At 36.2% G+C, this 20,616-nt stretch overlaps 1 protein-coding gene across 1 annotated transcript in view; it reads right to left on the reverse strand.

Annotated features, from left to right (window-relative positions):
* Nucleotides 1-1,816: 1,816 nt before the first annotated feature.
* The window catches only part of ERO1B (endoplasmic reticulum oxidoreductase 1 beta), a 29,739-nt gene continuing 10,939 nt past the window's right edge, over nt 1,817-20,616 (reverse strand). Inside the window, exons 5-15 of the mRNA XM_082301990.1 lie at nt 18,444-18,526; nt 16,508-16,581; nt 13,879-13,999; nt 13,742-13,788; nt 11,847-11,873; nt 10,326-10,418; nt 9,928-10,174; nt 9,079-9,148; nt 7,801-7,887; nt 6,253-6,386; nt 1,817-5,557 (exon numbers count right to left, since the gene is read on the reverse strand). Coding sequence (XP_082158116.1) covers nt 5,497-5,557; nt 6,253-6,386; nt 7,801-7,887; nt 9,079-9,148; nt 9,928-10,174; nt 10,326-10,418; nt 11,847-11,873; nt 13,742-13,788; nt 13,879-13,999; nt 16,508-16,581; nt 18,444-18,526 — 1,044 coding nt within the window. The 3' untranslated portion in view covers nt 1,817-5,496. The remainder of the gene's footprint in view (nt 5,558-6,252; nt 6,387-7,800; nt 7,888-9,078; nt 9,149-9,927; nt 10,175-10,325; nt 10,419-11,846; nt 11,874-13,741; nt 13,789-13,878; nt 14,000-16,507; nt 16,582-18,443; nt 18,527-20,616) is intronic.

The raw sequence follows: 20,616 nt of genomic DNA on the forward strand, positions 1-20,616 counted from the left end.
TCTCAGAAGAGTGGAGATGGGCATCTCCTCCAGCTGGAGCATTGTGAACTGCAAAACAAGCTGAAAATTTGTATGCTTGAAATATTAAAGTTCTGCAATCATGTCCACCAATCAGATCCATATATATTATATAGAATAAGTCAAATACCTCACCAGGGACAGGGATACAGAGAACAGTACAGACTTGTTTATTTATTTATTGAGAACCTGGGAATTGCAGTGTGGGAATAAAACAAGAGCCAGGAGTGCAAAAAGCAGAAAAACCTCAAATGTGCCTTTCTGCATTACAAGAAAGCCAGCAAAGCTGTGCTTCAGCCTTGTATCTTCAGGGATAAATGTAGTGAGTTGTGGGGGAAAATAGTGGATAAATACTATTCCAGGATGTGACATTGGAGAGAGCAAGCCTAAAAGTAATTATTACTAATTAAGGCAAACAGGAACCCTGACTCTACTTCAGGTCTTTTTATTATGCCCAGTGCTCAACAGTGAAGAACTCGGCATCTTTCTCCTTACCTATGTGAAACAAATACTGTAACTCAATCCACATTTCCCTAGGAGAAAAACATACTACTTTCAGTAATCTTTACTTCTATAAATGTATTCTGTTTTGTGCTGTACTATAGCATCCCTGGGTGGTGGACAGGCTTCATGTTTTCCTCAGGCTCGACTTCAGGAAGTACAAGTAGTCAAGAATTCTTGTGTTTATTTCACAGAGAATATACAGGGTAAGAAAAGAAGGGATGGGGAGTAGATGTGATCAGATCTGCATGAAAGCCAAAGGCAGAGCCATGCCATACTCCCACACTGAGTCTTTCACAGGGTCTTTGGGTTTTGGGGTCTTTGTGAGCATGAGCCTTGCCTCCAGCAGAAGTAAACTATCTGCCCTCCCAAAGCTTACATTGCCTTCTTCACCTACATTCACTGAAGAAAAAAAGCCAATTAAACTGTCAGTCAGATTAAAAGAAGGGCCACAGGGTTGGGAGAAGAACTGAAATCTTATCAAACCCTTTGGAGTTCTACAATCATGTTTATACAAAACTGCCTGAAATCCCAGTGCAAGAGAATTTCATTTTGTTTACAGTAGTTACAGCTGCACAGCAAAAACTTAAGAGAATTCCACACTTAGAACAAACTTCATCCCTGTGCCACAGTATGCATGTAAAAAAGTAGAATGGCAAATGACTGTAACCAACCATAGTAATGAGTTAAATACTCTAAAACACAGGAGATTTAAACAACAATGTGAGAGGTAAGATCCTAAATTTAATTTATCATCACCTCTGTAACAGGCACTTACCCACCTAAGCTGAGGATGAAATATATGTATCAAATTTTCAGTAAGGTAATTTGTTAAGAATGCATACGTGGAAGGAAAGAGAGACTCTTTCAGGGAAATAATTTCAATGTGAAGATCCCCACTGGGTGAACAAACAAATATTTACAGAATTGATTTTATAAGCTATTCTTAGAAAGGGACAGAACAGAATTTCTAAATAAGCCTTTTTATCTCTTAAAACAACTGGACCCAAGCAGAGGCTAAATTCAGCCATATTCATACAGAAACCTACTGTAATTCTACAATGGATTCCTGATGTGCAGACACACTACAGTGCACTGCAAACAGCAAGAAATACACAGGTTACCTTCAGCTTTTGAATGAAATTTAAGTGAGAGTGAAAATCTGCTCATTATTTTAATCTTGCATGACTATCACAAAAGTAATTTATATAATAGCTACCAAGTGTCATTGAAAGGTAAATGCAAAGTAAAAAATGTATTTTCAAATGAAACCCCAAAAATCACATCCACAAAAAAGTTGTAGCAGAAAATACTTTAATTTGCATTTTGTAGATTCAAACATAGCAAAGATTCAGAAGTGTTTAGATCTCAATAAGCAGTTCCAACATTGATTTTGATTTTAATAAATATTACATTTCAATAGGGTAGCTATATGGAGAAATTGTAAAGTGATGAATTGCTGATTGCTACTTTATAAACATGAGCATCAAGATTATTTACAACATATTACAGGTCATTTCCCAGAAAAGCACAAAGCAAGGTCAGATAAAGGCAACCCAACCATCAAACACAACTCAAAGTGTGGCACAGTGTATTTCATGCACATACAATGACAGACAGTACAGATCATCAGCTGAAAACTAGGAAAACACTTATTATTCCAGCTTACATGAGTCTCTATATTTCATTGTTTTAAATTTATATTCTGACCTGCCTCCCCAGGCACTGAAGAGCAAGTTATTCAGCAACAGTGCCCTACTTTTTACCTATGCAGTTTGCACCAAGTCTTTTCTCACCATTTCACACAAGTCTTCATGACTTGGGAACAATTAAACATTTTTGTCTTTGTCTTCTCACTACCTCTCTGGGATTACAATCATTGTGTCATTTGTACAAGAAAATGTACTGTTACTCTGAAATGAATGGCAGACTGTTGACAAGCTGATCTCCAACAGGGAGCTGGAATTTAAAATAGTTTACAGGTCATGGACGGTGTAATTAACCTTATTCTTTAGTATAAAAACAGAGCTGTAAATTTTTAAAAGTGAATTTAACATATAAAGAACTAAGTCATCCAACTCACACAGCAAAACTTCATAGGCAGCAGCCACAGAATGTACATCAAATACAGTAGAAAAGATGGTGACAGGAAAATTGTTTCAACTAGATTTGTTACAGGAAAAATCTTATGTCCTATCTCTACAATGGCAGTGAAGTGAAATGCCTTCCATATTTGATCATCAAGCGAGATGTACCTTCAGGTGCAACAGAACTTACACACAATTTGCTGTTCAGTTGTGTTCCTGTGTTCCCATGAGACAAAGGACACGAAGAAAAGCTTCACATCTCTTTACATCCTTACCCAACAGTATTAACCTTGTGCCAACAAGGGCTGCAAGGACCAGGTGTGTCCAGGATCTGCATGCCTGAATCTGTCACCTGTCCCATGAGCAAGTGCATGATTCTGCTTCAGTGTCTGTCGATTTCTGCCAGGCACAGGTGGAAAAAGAAAAAAAAAAAAAGCAAGTTGCATCCCCAGGAGGAGGTTGGAAGCAATTCACCTTCCCCACAAAGCAAGGGGAAGAAGGGGAAGAGAGGAAGAAACATTTCTGAGACTTAGGTCCTTCCTGGGGCAGCGCAGTCAATACAGTTTCGTTAGTTTTTTTAAACTAGAAAATCCTGCCTAAAGCTTTAGGCACTATAATATATAACAATACAGATAAATCCCAGTTATACAGCACTCCTCACACAAGTGAGCCTACAGTTCTAGCCCTTGCAGGTCTAGCCAAAAGGCAAAGAATTAATAGCCAATTAAAAATTACACTCTTTCAACATAATATAATTACTCAGAAGATTTGGATACTCAGTGTGTAACTCATTTACCAAACACAGCTGTTCACATCTGAGCTACTTATCTAGATTCCCACTCCAATTTAAGAGAGAAAAATAAACTCTAAGGGTGCAAATAAAGAGCTTGGAAGAGGCCACATGAATCCACCCAGAAACTTCCAGCTCTTCTGCATTAACTAGAAAAAGAAAGCCTGTGATAACTTGCTCAGCCACGGGTGCCCACAGGCCAGAGAGGCTACTAGGTAAAAACATAACATCCCCAAACTGGCATCAGCTTCCCCTAACACCATGTCCAAGCACCTACCAGCTTAAACAGGAGCTTCCACCAGGATGCCAGCTCATCGCCAATTTGTGCAACTATCGCCAAAACTTCGTAAGGGCGGCTTGGATTTTTTTTGTTTGGGTTTTGTTTTTCCCTATTTTTGTTTTCACTTCATTTAGCATATCCCAGTTTGACACAAGGGGGTTAACTTTCTGAAGCAACAGTATTTTTTATAAAAGCAAGTGTCAGCAGAATAGTCTATTTCATTTCCAGTCAGGTAGAAATTTGAGGCTAGTCTGGAAACAAAGGACAGAGCATATTCCAGCCTTCAGAAAACCTCAGTTGTAAAGGAACACATTAAGGAAGCCAATACAGTTACAATCAATTATATAAATAGGTCACTCAGTATCTAATAGGGTGAAAAATGTTTAAGAGCACTTAATTTTGTGAAGACTTGTTTTTAAAACAAGAGATGTATCTACACTGTACCAGCACTTCCTACATTCAAAACTCCTAACTTCATTTTTAAACATGCTGGTTTAAAAGAAATTACTTCATTTTAAATTTAAACCAATATTTGGTTGCTACTAATTGGTAATGCTGTTTTTAAATTCTGTTTTGACACTGGTAAGTTATCACTGACATCTGTGGACAATGATACATGAGTAATTTCTTATTTTATGAAAGTAATGTTATTAACATACCCGTTTCTTTATGCTGAATATCCTTGTAAAGAAGATACAGTAAGGGTTTGCATAGATAAGAGTATGTGGTATTGAATGTCAGTATGATTATGAATTTTAAAAAGCATCTTTTTTTAAAAGTGACTACAAAAGCAAGTTATTTTTACACTGACCTTTTAACATAGCACTCAAACATGACTCAAAGAACAAATTTATTTCCATGGCTCAAAGACCAATGTGTGCTATTTTAACATTTTAGACATTAAAAAGACAACTTTTGGAAACCAAACTTGTGATTACAATCTAGAAAATAATATGGAGTAAACAGAAATTTGATTGACTGAAGTTTTTCAGCTAGCAGCGCTCCACTAACCATCTCCCCCTGCCCTGACCCCAACCTCCACATATGTGCAGGTAAGGGGCTGCAGAAAAGTCACTTTTCAACTCGGCTGCATCAGAGCAGAGACAAGGTAGTAATTTAAAAACGAAAAAAAAAAGGAAATGTGAAAAGCACAAGAGAAGGGTAAAAAATGTTGGTATCACCATGATGCAAAGCTCAGCATGAAAAAAATTTCTGCTCAGTAAATTTGCTATTTTTAAGTAAGTTTCATTATTACAGTAAGAAGATAAAACTCAGCAAGAGCCTTATTTTCTTTCTGTAGTTCATTTTTTTGTGTTTGGGAGGTTTTTTTACTGTGATTTTTTTTTCTTTGTTTGTTGTTTGTTTGGAGGTTTTTTCCCCCCCCCTTCCTTTTGACAGTCAGAACTAACATTCCAAATCCTCAGAATACACTGAAGTTCAGTAAATGGGGAGAGACAAGAAGTGTTCCCCTCTCTCCAGACAGGCCAAGTCAGGGTGGAGGTACATAATGTTTTCATATAAAACAGCTGTCTCAGAAAGACAAGGAGATAAGAAAATTTATGAAGTTTAAGTACAACAGGACTGTGAGCAGAAAACTTAAAAAATAAACAGATCAGCATAATTTACACATTTAAAAACTATATATTTCATTCATAAATATATTTTCTAATTAATAACCATTCCTAGTTGAAACATAAATATTCAAGTTGGTATTTGATTTTACTTTTTATCAGTTCATGTGAGTCCTGTAAGGATCAGTTCCTTCTGCTCAACGCAGTCATGTAAATGATCTTCACTAACAGGTTGTGCAAAGACCTTCATTACCTAGTTTGTTGTAATAAAACTTTAAAATTCTGCAACTCTTTTATACTCGTGGAAAGCCTGTAAAACAAAAACCACCCAAGTGTTACCAAGTCAGCAAAAGAGAACTACAAATTATGACATTCATTTTCCTTTAGATTTTTTCTCAAACACTATTCTGTTCCAAAGAGTAACACACTTAAAATACACTTTCTCTCAAAAAGTATCTGACTCTCCATTTTATATTTACATAATATATGACAGGGATTAAAGTTTATATATAATGTTTAATTGTCCCAGCTTCATTAAACATCTAAAAATCCCTAACCACAGGTAATAAAGTTTATTACATTCTTTTATCAGATTGTTTAAATAGATTGTTTAAACAGGAACAGATTGTTATATTTAAGATCTGAAGAACTAACACGATGAGCAAAGCATGCTCTATGTACACTTCTTTTAAAGCTGTTACAATGTTTCATCATTCAAAGGGGATATATTTTTTAAAAATTAATCAAATTTAAGAGACTTAAATTTCATCTTGTGGAAGGTGGATTTATGAGACTTGAGATAGAGGGGATGAATTCGTTCCAAACACAGAATGATGACCAAGGTTAATAATCCACATGCTCAGTTTGAAGGCATTAAGTTAATCAATATCACCGATTCAGCCTTTAAAAACCTACAGCTAAATGTACAATACCATCTTTCTACAGAGCCTGAGTATTGATACTGAAGTTTCATATTTTTCTACTATTAAAATTGCAACATTTTACCTTCCAAAGGCATTTACAAGAGCAACTATTTCTTGCCGTGTGAGCTGAAAACCTTTTGATGGGCTGTTCTCAGGAAGGCTCTGTATTTCTTTCTCAGAAAACAAGATCTTCAGAGCAGTTCCTAAGCCTTGAGTCTATAAAAGAAGTCCAATGTTTTAACATCAATAAGATCATTCCTTTAAATAGTCATAAACCACAAAAAAAGATAAAAACATACTAATCCAGGCAAACTTTAGTACCAATTCTTACATACTGACCCTCAACCCAAAAAACTGCACAAAAATCAGGGCACTAATGTGTACCAGGTTCAGTTATTTATTTAAGAACATTTGTTTCCTCAGGTATACTTACTCTTCATCCTTGTCTTTTATATCTCTTCTTTTCCCATCTCTTTTCTTCTTGGCCACGCATATGAAAATATGCCCATTACAACAATTCCAGCTCCCTCCCACCCCTTACCTTACAGATGCCCCACTCCTGCAGGAGCACATCTCCCCTTTCCCTCTCCCCTTCCCCTTTGAAGTCAAAATAAGTTTTCTTATGAGGTATCACAACAGATGTTCTTTTCCCACCTTCAATCCTAGTGGTAAACATTGCAGTTTCAATTTCAACCCCTATTTTCTATGCTGGAATAGAACAGAAGCAGCTTTTCTTATTTTCACTTTTAATTGGGCTACATAAGCAACCACTGAATTTTAACAAAAAGTGGTTGAAGCTGGCTGCAAGAGAACTTTATAGGTCAGGAAATCTGGCTTTTTTTAATCCTGAGTGAGGAGGAAAAAACAATAAGATCAGAAGTATTAACTAGGACAGGGTAAGCAGAACTCCACAAATTCAGCAGAGACCACCAAATTTTTGATGCTACAAACTCTTGAAAACTGCACTCTGGTAAGTTCAATGCAATACAGTGGTATCATACAGCAGGCACTCCAAAATAACTATTCTCAGTCTGGATTTGACATTAGTCTTGAGGTTTAAAATATTGTTCTCAGTAAAATAAAAATAGTAACTGCCAAGAAAATGAAACTGGTTTTCAACTTTCAGCTTTACTGAGCACCTTTGTGTTCATTTGGTGCCCTCTACATAAACTGAAAATCTGAATTACTTCTTTTCCTTACACCCCAGTTTGTGGAGTTAAATATCACACTGGATTCCCTAACAAGTTAGTGCTGTATTTAAAGGAAGATTTTCCATAAGTGATTCTGCAAGGCTCATCTGATCACTGAATACAGGTAAGATATTGACTGCTAGTAATATCTCACCATGAGGCATCTGCTTTAAAAGTATCTTTTTTAGAACACAAACTCTACCTTTTAGTAAACTGAACAGCTGTTGACTAAATGAAAAACACACCTCGAAAAAAAGTTTAGAAATGTTCAACAGTAATTAATATATATCTATTTCTATTATATAGGTAAGGATATCAAGGACCAACCACGTGCAGAAAGTCTGAATGCTAAGGTAAAAGAGTCCTTACAAAATGAAAGAGATGCTTATCTTGGAAGCTGCCCCTGCCAAACACACACACCTACACAAAATAACCTGTACCTGCAGCTTGCCCCACAGCCTGCATTTGTCACATCCAACACAATCCATTATGCGGGAGATGTTCTTGAAATGCAATCTGAATTCTTCCTATCAGTTAAAAACAAAATTAAAAAGCTTTGGTTAATGTACATCTTAGCTTTACAAAAACAGAAGGTTAATGAACTTAGTACCAATAAAAATCTAGTACCATTAGAATATCAATTTTCTAAGCAAAACTGAACAAAACCATTGCCTTATGCGGTCAGGCCATAACAAAGATCCATGTAAACCCAGAATCTTGTTTCCAAGCTGCTTCTAACAGCTAATTCCACAAAAAAATCTCCCCCAAAACACAGAACACTTTGATTCTGTACACTTTCTACCAACTTCCTCAAAATTTTCTAAGCTATAAGTACTGTATCTGTTTCCCTGCCCATTTTTTCTTCCATTATTTAACTCCCTTTTGAACGAGCCACCTTTCTGACAAACAGGTTACAATTCACAAAAGATATTTCCTGTTCAAAACTATGGGTAGATTTTTGCCTTGCAACTTCAGGCAGAGTGGGACCAAGCACAGTGCAGAACTAATTAAGCTGATCTCAATTAATTTTTTGAAGTCCAAAAAAACCACTAGCTGGGCTGATAAAACACTGTCACTTTTCTAATAGCATTTTTTGTAATGCTGATGACATTCCATACTGCTACTGAAATAGGTATTAGAAGCATTAATAAATATTAAAACAGGCCTTTGTTACTAAGCCCCACTCCAGCTGTGGACTTGTAATGCATACCAACCTGAACACCTGCATGCTAACACTGGAAGTTGCTAGTTAGGCACAGCTTTCACATTGGATTCCCATGTCTAGGAACTATGTTTTTCTAATGTTTATCATTATATTACATGGTACTATACTGTATATTATGTTATATTATGCTATATAAGGCATCATTTTTTAAAGCAAACATGACTGGGTTGGTTCTTTTTCTCCAGATAATTATGAAACAGATACTCTACTTAAAAATAAGCACCACTGCATTTACTGGTAATACTAATTCATTTGCCCCACCACAGTCCTGATGCCAGACTCAAGGCACAAAGCCAGAGATTTCAGTCTGCTTGGATCAGGACAGCACCTTACTATAAAGTTGATTAAAAGGCCTCAGATACAACTCTAGAAAAGGCAGGGATAAAACCTTACTCTCAGCAGTATGTTTGTGGTTGGCAGAAGGGTTTTCCAAAATAAAACAGCTTAATTTAAAAATGGGTATTTTGGATGTCATTCAGAAAACTAGCTTTACCTTTAGTGACTTGGCTCCTTTTTTATCTCCAGCAAACATGGACTTTTCATCAAAGTGCATATGGAAGGACCTAATAAAGACAAAATGCAATCAAAACAAATGCTGGCATAAACTACAGTGCTCAATTAAGCTTGGTAAGCAGCTGATGCCATCAGTGTAACATTTTTCAGAGTTCCTAGTCTTTGCAGATCAGGCCTTAAAGAATTACTCAGTAATATCAGTTTTACTATTCAATCACTGTAACTTGAAATCTGTTATTCACAGTTTTGTTCCAGCTAATACTGAAATTGGCTTAATGTTTGCCTTCCAATTGATCATTGTCTGACTACATCTCAATTACCTAGCAAGACTGATTAGGGACAGCAATGAAACCACACAACATGTTACGAATCACAAAAACTAGCAAAAAAGAGCAAAGGAACTAAACTTAAGGACATTATGGAATAAATAGAAGGAAGAATGGATGGCCAAACCACCAGAGGCTAAGTCTGTGATAAAAACCAGATTCCTCAGTGGACCATTAAAAAACTGTATATACTAATTTCCTTTTCAAAATAAATCACGTGCATTTTATACTGAAGAATCAGAAAAAACAACACAGAGGGAGTAGCCCAGGGTATTGGGGTTGAGTGCTCTTGTTTGTTTGTTTTTAAAGATTGGTATATTCAAACCTCAAAACTATTAGTCTCTCCTATCAAACATACAAATTTCCCTTGATCTCTCCCATTACTTAAACTTTATTTCTTCATTCCACTCTCCTTGTCCTATCCTATCAAGGAGTCACCTATTCTCACTTCCAAATACAACTGAAAATTTCAAACCACTGATAAGAAAACCCCTATGCCTTACTTGGTATCCTTGAAGATATCTAGTAAGAGAGCTTTAGATTCAGCATCCTCGTGGCCATTGCCAGTGTAAAGGTCGACAACTGCACGCTCAAAGTAAGGGGCAACCTTTGACAAAGCACGCAGCTCTATCAAATATAAGAAATACAAGTTCTTGAGCCTCCTTGGGCCTTCTCCTTTCGTTTCAGCAGGGTCAAAGCGGCGAGTGAACTCTTTCACATTTGGTCCCCAGCGAGGCTTCCCCCACGTTTCTACACAGAGAAAAAAAAAAGGGCAGAAGCAGTAAAAGAGACACGTTTAGAAAATAAAAGCAACTAAGTATACACCAAGAATTTTCAGAAAAACCAAAATGTGTATTACATATACTGTAGAATTCCATTCAGCAATTTTACCCAGACATACCTTCAAGAAGATAATTTGCACACAAATGCAAGTTGATGCTAGCATGAAGTCCAGAAATCAGTTTATAAAACACTCTTTTCTCAAGGCACAGACCTGCCCAAGAAAAAAGACAAACAGATGCCAAACTATATACTGGAAATAACAGAATGAATATACCCTGACATTTTAGTGGTGCAAATCTGCATTGTTAACTTTCAAGAATTACAATTACAGCACTTGTTGTTGATAAGCCCTTATAGGCATAATAGGGAAAGTTTACCTCCTATTTTTTATATAAAGCAATACTAAGAATGACATTTGACATTTCTTGCTTGGTATTTTAGTGTTCTAGTAAACAGTCAAATAAGGATCTGTTCAATTGGCACAGATAAATTGCTACACAAAAATAAGATGCTTACAGTGTTTGAGCAATAAATTTGTAATAATCTTGAATTTTGATGGTCTGGAAATCAGAAATATACTGTGACCCATCTTAATTACAATTAGAGCTACCACTGAATTAGAGGAGTGGCCCTACAGAAAAACATCAAAAGCCCTAGAAAACCTTACAGCACTGGAAAACAGCAAAAACACTTCTTCATAGCTGTACTGTAAATTCACTGAAGATTTAAATGCACAGGACAAAACCTTGGAAAATATGACTTGATTAATATTAAAAATACGTCATACTTCTACAGCATAAATGGAAATACAGTGGCATTGAGTGGTCAAAATATAATTTATATGCAGAAATTACTTATAGTTCCAACTAGAACCAAAGATAGAGACTACACTTGAAATTTAGAGAGTTTGTTCCTCTCAAAGATATGTTTTTTGCAACTTTCCTGCCACTCCAATCTCTACAAATGGAAGCAGGAAGAGCTGACAGTGAAGCCTACCTGTGAGGCTGACATGTGTCCTCATTTACAGACATCACATTTTTAAAGGCATGCAAATTTGTATGCTTTCCTACAATACCACCACACAAGTAAAGGCTTAGGAAAGGCAGAACAAACTAATTTTAAAATTAAGTACATTTAACTCACTTAATTTTCTGCACACCTCCAAAATGTGATTTTGATTGCTACCACTGGAATAAAAATTTCCATTTCGACATGAATAAAAACAAAATTGCTTTGCCTTCTGAACACACATACTTAGATTATAAACTGGGAATAGAGCCATCGAAGTCTTTAATGTTCTTTAAAGCAGTTTCCAAATAATAATGCTTACCAATATTACTACTAATAATGCCCCTGCTTAAATGTGTAAAATAACCAAAAAATTCAAAGTAACTGGCACAAAGTGAACTCTCCCTTTATAAAAGATAAAACACCTAAAAGGTTAAGGAGTATACCATCTAAGTAAATGAGAAGATTTCCAAAGACCCTCAAGTTAAGAAATACTTGAACAACACTCTGAAGTACTGCACAATTTACTAAAAAGCCTACGCTATGAAAAATATTTGAGGAGATGAAAAAAGTGCTACAGTGTTTCTTCTAGTGAATTTAACACTGTATTAACTCATCCAAGAGTCCTCACCTTCTAGCCATGTGTAGAAAGATTCTCCTGTAAATACAAAGTACATTGTTAAATGAAGAGTATTAATTTCCAACATTACAGTATTTTTATATTACTATGCATACAACATTAGCTGCCATCTGGATGTGAAGTTAAGTAATTTAGCTATTAAAATGAGAACAGGCACAGAAGCAGCTAACTTTGAGGTTAGTTTAAAGCTATTGGGGTCCGAATAGGAGAAATACAAGAATGACCATGCCTAAGCTACAGGTCAGGGCATTCAGCGGTGTACGGAAGCACAAGTCTGATTATATGCCCTACTGGTGAAAGACAGGATGGCAGAGTGCAATTCTGGCAGCCTTCACCTTGACCTGCCCAAAGATTTCCCTAAGACTTAGATCTTATGCCTGAGAGCTTTCAGTTTACTGAAAAATCTTAAAGTCTGCCTCCCTGTAGGCAGATCAAGTATTTTCTTCCCACTCTCTCTCCATCTTCCCAAAAGCAAGGACATTCTAGAAGGTACACAACAAATAGTCCCTCTTCTTTTAAGGGATCTGACATCAGTATCAGTGGGGTTCTGGAAGAACCAATAACATTATCACAGCGTATATTCTGTTACAAGAATAAGAACTGAGAATTGTGGTTTGCTCTTATCATCCCCTTACTCCAAATGGAAGTATGATTCCATTAAAAACATTTTCTGATCAATAATCTGCACAAAAACATAACTTTCCTGCTCTCTAATTCAATAACAGTAAAGTGAATAAATCCAAAATCCAAAAATCTCTAATGCTTACTTCATTACTGCAGGTCAAGGAAAATGACTTACCATCATCTCCTCCTTAGAGGGGAAAAAAAAAAAAAAAAAGAAATGCATAAGCATTAAAAAGATAATTTCCACAGCAACATAGTAATGAAACAGACTTTACTACAAACACTCAAAGTGCAAGAACCCTTATTGAATTTATAAAGAATAGGCTACTTTCCATCCCTCCATTCTTGTTCCTCAAGACCACACAATACTTAACGCACTGTAATAATGAAAGTCACCAAGAACTTGAAATCTTATTAGCAGCTGATTCACATGTTCTTGAAAGCTGTATTTTAGCTTCAGAAAGGTGGTTAGGAAGTCATAGTCTTTAGTTTGCATTGGTCAAAGATCAGGCCAGAGTTCCTTCCTGAAATTCTGATCCCTGCATTAAACCATTGTTACAATTATTTTTATTTGTGTGCATCAGCAATATATCAGCTTTTAGTCATTATAAATATTGAGATACCTTGATTTTTCTAACGGATGGTGATTTTTTAAAAAATTTAATCTATTGCCTAATAGTTAATTTTTAAGGGAAATGAGACACACTGGCAGGGGAAAGCTGATTCACTTGAAACACCAGGTTATAGCTTTCAACTTAAAACTGAAAACAAACCCCAGGTCAATAGCATACTTTTTTAAAACATTCTTGCAGATAATTGATCGTTCCTAAGTATCAACTCCTTCAAGTAATGTAATTACACTACACATTATGGATGAAAAATGTACAACTACATTACACCAGTATAAGTATGAACCAAAATGACTAAATTAAATGCTTTTTGAAAAAATAAACAAGAATACAAATTTCAAAGTTGGAAAATTAGTGTGAAACTTAGTAAACAGTTTGAGACCTACAATTTAGTTTTCATATCAGCTTACCTGACATTAATAAGACTATTAATAGGGATAAGATTAGGTAGGTATGTAATAAAGTACCACAAGCCTTAGTCTAAATATTGAATATGTACAGCTACTTCTACAGAGGAAATCAAATAAGCAGAAAGCACACCTACAGACTGGAAATTGATATTTGTATCACTTTTACTGCAACAGTCACTATGTTAAAAGAAGTACATTGGAAAATAAAACAGGCAAGACCCACCCCTACTAGGCGCCAGTGGATTTAAAGGACGATAGACAGATCGAGGCCTAAAAAATAAGTTAGAAAACACAAAGATCAGTTTTTAGCCAAATTGAGGTACAAGTATAAGAAACAGGCTTCCTCTCCCTCCCAATTACTTGAAGCAGTTTTCTTCGTAAATGCTGTTCCATACTCTCCAAGCAGAAGGTCCCTTATATCCAGTGTAACGCTCTGGATTCAGCAGCAAATCCACATACTGTGCATCTGGAGATCTCTCATCTAAATAGGAAAAGTTTTGTTACATATGCTAACTGATCATTTGAAAAAGATTTAATTTAACCAGTCACACAGAACTAAATATAAACAAGGTCTCATATAATACTATTCTACCTTCCAGTTGGATTGTAAGTGCCCTGTATGTAAAAATGCAGCAATATAAATGCTAAATACAAAGCCCAAAAGTATATAACCTATTCCAAAGTTTCCTGTGTACCTCTCATTTCTATAATGTTTGATGACCATCTAGGTGGCTTCTTTAAGTTTACCATGAACAGTTGACATGCACTGTATTCCCTGACTCTAGGCTAAGATATAAACAGTGCTATGTTTTAAATGGCCTTCAAATTTAGGGTTTGTCTGGCAGTATTTGGTTGAAGGAGTTGCTTTTTTGAAATGGGTATACTGCATACAGTAGGTTCTTAATAATAACAAGATCAAAGTAGTACATCTTGTAGTTGGTACATACTGTAAATTTATTAGCTAAATCCATTTTTCCTCTGAATACCCTTGTATACTGGCAGAAAAGTCTGAATCATATTGCTTAACTGAACAAACCTTTCAGCATATTGCAGAACAAATCTCTTGGTTACAACAAGCAGCATGTTACTCAAGCAACCTTTCAACAAGCTATACCCTCATCTCTGAAGTTTGCTACAAATTTCAGGCAACTTATCCAAAGAAAATTGTGAAACAGGACTCTCTCTGCTTAAAAACACTGTAGAAACAGAAATAGTTTCAAGCTACAACCAGTAAAAAGCAGGAGGAATTTGCCCCTCTTTGAAATTCTAGGTCAAGACCAACTCATGCTTAAACAAACCCCACATACGAATGGCCAATAAGTGCCACGTAGTACTTCCCTCAGATAACAAAAAAAGCCATAGAAACAGACAGTGAAACTGCTCTGAAAAAGGTGATTCTGCATGAGCAGTTAAGCATCACTTCAGCAGCAGTAGCAAAAACAAAGAAAGGAGCTGATACAAGACACATAACAATGACTGCCAGATGAGAGAAAGTCAAATTACAGCTTTATTTATTTATTTGACAGTGTGGCTAACCTAAGCAGCTCTTACACTCCCTGATTACTTCGGGGTCCATTTTTCTTCTTGTTATCCACATACAACTGAGTCTATGTGTACTGTGGAGCCATACAACAGAAAGGCAGAAAGCTGACCCAGGTTACTAAGTTTTTTCAGCTAGATCAATTCCCTTATCTAGTTTATCATTAAGCCCAACAGGAAGAGAGGAGAAGAAGAGAGCAAGGGTTTCTACTTCCTCCCCATGACTCCCAGTAGTTACTCTCTCTCACTCTCCCTGCTCCAGATCACAAACTCACTTGACAAGCCAGTTCATCACAACAGTGTGGGCGGTGGCTGGGAGATGGCAACTTACTTTCCCGCTACTAGGTAAGCCTAATCGGCTGACCATGCAGAAAGATGCACACCAGAGACAGTACAAAAAAACCCACCACACTGCAAGAGCACAGCTGGGGACATCCTCCTTCAGCAGGGCATGATATAAGGAGAGATGGAGTTAGAATCAGGAACTACTAAGTTAGTATTACTTCTCAAAGAAATGCTCCTCAACTATATCTTTCACAGCTCAGTACTACTAAAAAATGTATGTAGACAACTTGAACATAGTAGAGACAGCAGATAATTTCATATAACAGTTCAGATCTACAGTAATGCTCATCAGCTATTACAGAAACAGCTCATATAGAAAGTGGTCAGATCAGATGCAGCAGAAGTGCTGAAAGAGAACTGCAGCTGCTAAGTCCACTGCAGCTGCTACTTTCTCATGTGACACCAAACATAAGTCTAAAGGTAGATCAAAATATCTAGCATTATGCCCTAAATATTCCTAATATAGAAAGCTTCCTAAGGTGTTTATTAAAAAGGACTTTAATAGTCAATCCTGAAGCTGGCAATTCTCACATTTGTCTGGAAAACATTCCTTTGAGCTTTGAACCCTACAAGCAAATAAAAAGACTCACATACGTGGTGTAAAGACACAATCCAGTACCCTAATGTTTTAACAATAAGAAAGTCCTTACAAACATGGGTACGGAGATCATTTGGAAACTGCAAGAGCAGAAGGGGAATAAACTCAGTCCAAGCACAGAAGAATAGCAACAAAACAATAGAGTAGTAAGAAACAATCAGCTGCAAGCCTTTGTCTTATATTTGTGCTAGATGCAATTTTTTTGTAAGAAGCTTTTTAAAAAATATGTTAGCCCCCTCCCATTTGTTGTCTTTTTTATTTACATAAATATCTCTCAATATACTAAAAGGAGGTAACAGTGAATGTGCACTGTGTAGGCTACCAAATACTTCTTGTAAAATTGCAAAAAATTTGCACTTTGTGTGCATGATACGAACTGTCACATTTCTGTCGATTAAGGCAAAATTAAAACTTTAAAAATGGTTATTTGTAGAGAAACCATGATCTTCTGCATTTTTATGAGACAGCAAATAAAACAAGCACTCTGAAAAAGCTTAAACATTTTACCATCAAGTTCACAAAAATGATCCTGTGAATCATCGTATCTTGCCCAGTCAATGAAAGCCTCCTTACTTTGGTTACTGAGGGGAAAAAAAAATACATTTGATTTTAAACTTTTAAATAAACAACATCAATAAGAGCTTCTGAAAGAAATACAACCCACATACAGCTTGGAAGTTGATTCTGAGTTAGTATATCTGAAAATTGAGGATATATGGAGTTACCCCTTGTTAATTGCACAAAAATTCAAACAAGCATCAACTGCAATACTTTCAAAAGTCACCTTAATGTTGAGGCAAAGATTTCACCATTATTTGAACAAACTGTGCAGTGGCTTCTCTTCCTCCAGTAAGAACTTGGGAAAATATGTTCACAGAATATATTTTTAACACATTTCAAAGAATTACTTTAGCAGCTGTCACTTTGAGGGTAGGGGAGGGAGGCATCACCCTGTTTTCATAACCTGTACTTTCAATGAAACCTACAACAGTTAGTGCCTTACTTTTTACTGGGAGAATAAATGTCTAAATCCCTCTTTAAGCTAAAAACTCTGTGAATATGATTTGTCCTAAGCCATTTTAATAATGGTATTACACTCACTCTAGCATTTTCAAAGGTACTAGAGAGACAAGTACTTTGAAGTTCCCACACTATGAAACACAAACAGTGCCAAAACCTTTCTTCTATGACCGCGTGCAGTACAGAACTACTGATGCCACACTCCTGACAGAAAAATGTAAGCAAAGTTAAGATTGGGAACTCTGCTCCAGGGTGCAGTGAGGCACCTTGAAACAACAAAAACAACCTATTCTGTTTGATCAAATTAGTACCATCTCAATTCTACAAACAGAGGCAATTCAACAACAAGATACATTTCTAAACTTCTGCCAAATCACAGAAGGAGACTTTATACTAGGCATTAGGTGAGGAAATTCTGTGGTAATTACCAACAGACAAGATTTGATAACCACAAAAAATACAACTTATAAAGGAAAATGACCCAAAACCAAGAGGATGATGCACTGCTAGGTTGAAAACATAGAGATTTTCCTGCAAAGCACAAACTCCTCCTCCACATAAAGGATCCATTACCTGTCCTCTCCAAACTTTAATCATCTATCCTACTCTCATAAAGGCATTATCTCTAGCTGTCCATTTCCAATCTCACATTCTTTTGCCTTACAGAAATGGAACAGAATCCATAGTTTCTTATTTCCCCTAAAACACCACACACCAGGCAGAAACAGTCAGTTTTTTGTGGCACAAGAAAGAGTTTCAACATCTTTACCAGGGAGAACTGCTGAAAATTGTGGGCAAAGACACCACATCCCTCCATCAACAGCGAAGAATTGATTTTTCTATTTCTGTTTTTCAAAAGTGGGGAATCCAGCAGAGTGCTATGTTTTCTAGATGCTGTTCCACACACTTTTGTACCCAGGGGCAACACCATCCTGCAGAATTCCTCCCACCCAACCTTGACAGTGCCATGCAATAAGCAAGATGAGACAATTGATCCAAGCTAAAAATAACTTTGCCAACAACAAAAGTAACTCAACTCCCTGATCTGGTTCACTGAATGATCACAAACAGGCACATCAGTGCAACAGTGGGACAAAGCAGGACAAAACCCCTTAATCCATCACAGTCGTCAAGAACAAAGAGTAGAGAAAAGCAGTGCTTTTATTTGCAAGTTTCTTCTGACTCTTGATGCTTTAAGATACATCTTTAAAATATAAAATTGTACTTTAAACGACAACAAAGAAGGTCTACTTATCATTTAACACCTTAGCCTTCAGATGTTCTTCCATCATTTCACATTTACTTTCTAATGGGTTATGGAAAGAATGAAGAACAAAAACCAGCACATTGCCAAAACCAGACAGACAAATTAAAATGTTCCTTTCTTACTATTTTGGTACTGTTGATGTAAATAACAGCATACCTTAAGGTACTGTTAACTGCTCCCAGCTTGTTAGCTTGCTCACAGTCTTCCAATTCTTTGGAATTATTTGCTGCTTTTGAATACTGTAAGAAAGGTCATATTTAACATGCAAATGAATTACTTAAATCCTCTAAGAACAGGTGTTGTGAAAGGATTTCTAAGTTTAGCAGTGAACACCCTCATATTAAGGGAACCCCTCTTATTCTAGAAGCAGTATATGATTCTGGAACATTTCTTACTTTGATTTTTTTTTCCACTTAAGTTCATCAAGCTGATTTCATTCTGTGAATTTAACTACTACAGGGAATTCAGCTAAAGATGTCAACATTTTGTTTTGCCTTTTGTTTAAATTAAATGGAGTTCCTTTGTTATGAAACACCCACAAGTGTTTCAGATACTTATTTACAGTCTCATAAAAGGACCTTGAAAGACATGCAGCACTATACCTATAAACACACTTTGTTTTTGCAAGTATAATCATATCCCAAGTTTCCTTGGTTATTTCAGTAGGTATATTTATTCGTTTTGGCCATTTCCCCCTCATGTTTCATTTAATCCAATTCACTTCTTGCTTCAGATGTTCACAGGTCTGGAAGACTCAAATTTTACTTATTTTAAAGATAGAATAGAAATATGTAAGATGAACTTTGAAGTATTTTTTAAAAAGTAATCCACTAAAATACTTACCTCTGGATCATTTCTAAGGAAAACGTTTGAAGAATTAAAGATTAAATTCCACTATTCTATAATAATATGGTTATATCAGCAGGGAATTTAAGTCTGTCAGCTTAAAGCTCAAAATGTTCTTCTAAGTTTTGGAACATAAAAGGTACTAACAGTGCTCTCTTAAAAGATAAACTAAATTTCCTCCTCTTTGGGGTTTTTGGATTGGGGGGGGGGGGGGGGGGGGGGGGGGCAAGAATATGTGTTTTTTCCAGACTAAGCCTTAAGTCAATTAATAAAATAAATAAATGATAAATTTTAAAAAGATAGTATTTAATTAAAACTGTTCAGATGAGTAAGCAAAATGAGTTGCTTTTTAAAAATGTATTTGCCTGAATCAACACAAAGAAAACCAGCAGAACCTACTGAAGACCAAAGAAGTGAAGGAGATTTAAAAAAACCAAAAAATTTAAATCTTGTTAGGGGCCGTGTCCATAAATATTTACTCTAGAATGAACTTCTCACTCAATTTTCTTGGATTTGACAGGCATGGGACCTCACTCTTCAGTATGGTATGATGTTAAACGTAAAAATGGGAACAAGGAATGGCTTTAACCTAGACTGAAATAGATACTGCTGATGAAATAACATACTGAGATGCTGAAGTAAACATTCTGCATGTCTAGAGTTGCAAACCAATCCCTACCCTGAAGTGAAAAAAGGTTACTGCCAAGATTATAATCCTAAATTTCCAACAAAATGAACATTCAAGTCTCAAAATGTGTTTCCGGCTTTCCCTATTCCTTAGTGTTTAACAGGAACAGTTATTGGATCAGTGCTCCGTGACCATTGACAAGATCAGGACAAAATATCTGTTCGTGACAACCAGGATCTCCTAAGACCAGTTACTGGAAAAAAAAAAACAGAAAAGAGAAGGGCAGGAAGCAAATTACAAAGTTACATGTTGTAACCTTGAGTTACTGCATCCTGTCCCGTGCTTCGAAGACTAATACAGCTTTAATGTCTAGCCCCAAAATATGCATTCACCACTCAAATGAAACAGAACTATAGAAAAGGAAATTACTGTTTGCCTCTACAGCACTATTTCAAAAGGCTTATGGTGGTGTCAAGAATTTAAAAGACATCTTCTATTGCTAACTGCACTCCTATAGGGAAGTTGTACAAGTGTAACCTTGGTCTTTGCAGCTAGATGAGCTTTCAAAAGAACCGTTCTCTTCATTGTTCAGCAAACAAACAAAAAAAAAATCCCCCACAAAAGCCTAAATAAAGCTGGAAGTTTACAAGCTCCTCTACACAAGAAGAGAAAGGCAAAGGGAAACTGGACAGAAGCCACAGAAAACTTCTCTGCAGGATTCTACCAAGAGTATATCTATTCAAGAGATTATAATTCTCACTGTTAACAACACCTTTGGTTATTTTCAGCTTTCCAAGATAAACACTATAAGGACAAAAGAGAGAAACTGGACATGTATGTCCTTGGGGAAAAAAC

Source organism: Coloeus monedula (assembly GCF_965178545.1).
Source record: "Coloeus monedula genome assembly, chromosome: 2".
Lineage (NCBI taxonomy): Eukaryota > Metazoa > Chordata > Aves > Passeriformes > Corvidae > Coloeus > Coloeus monedula.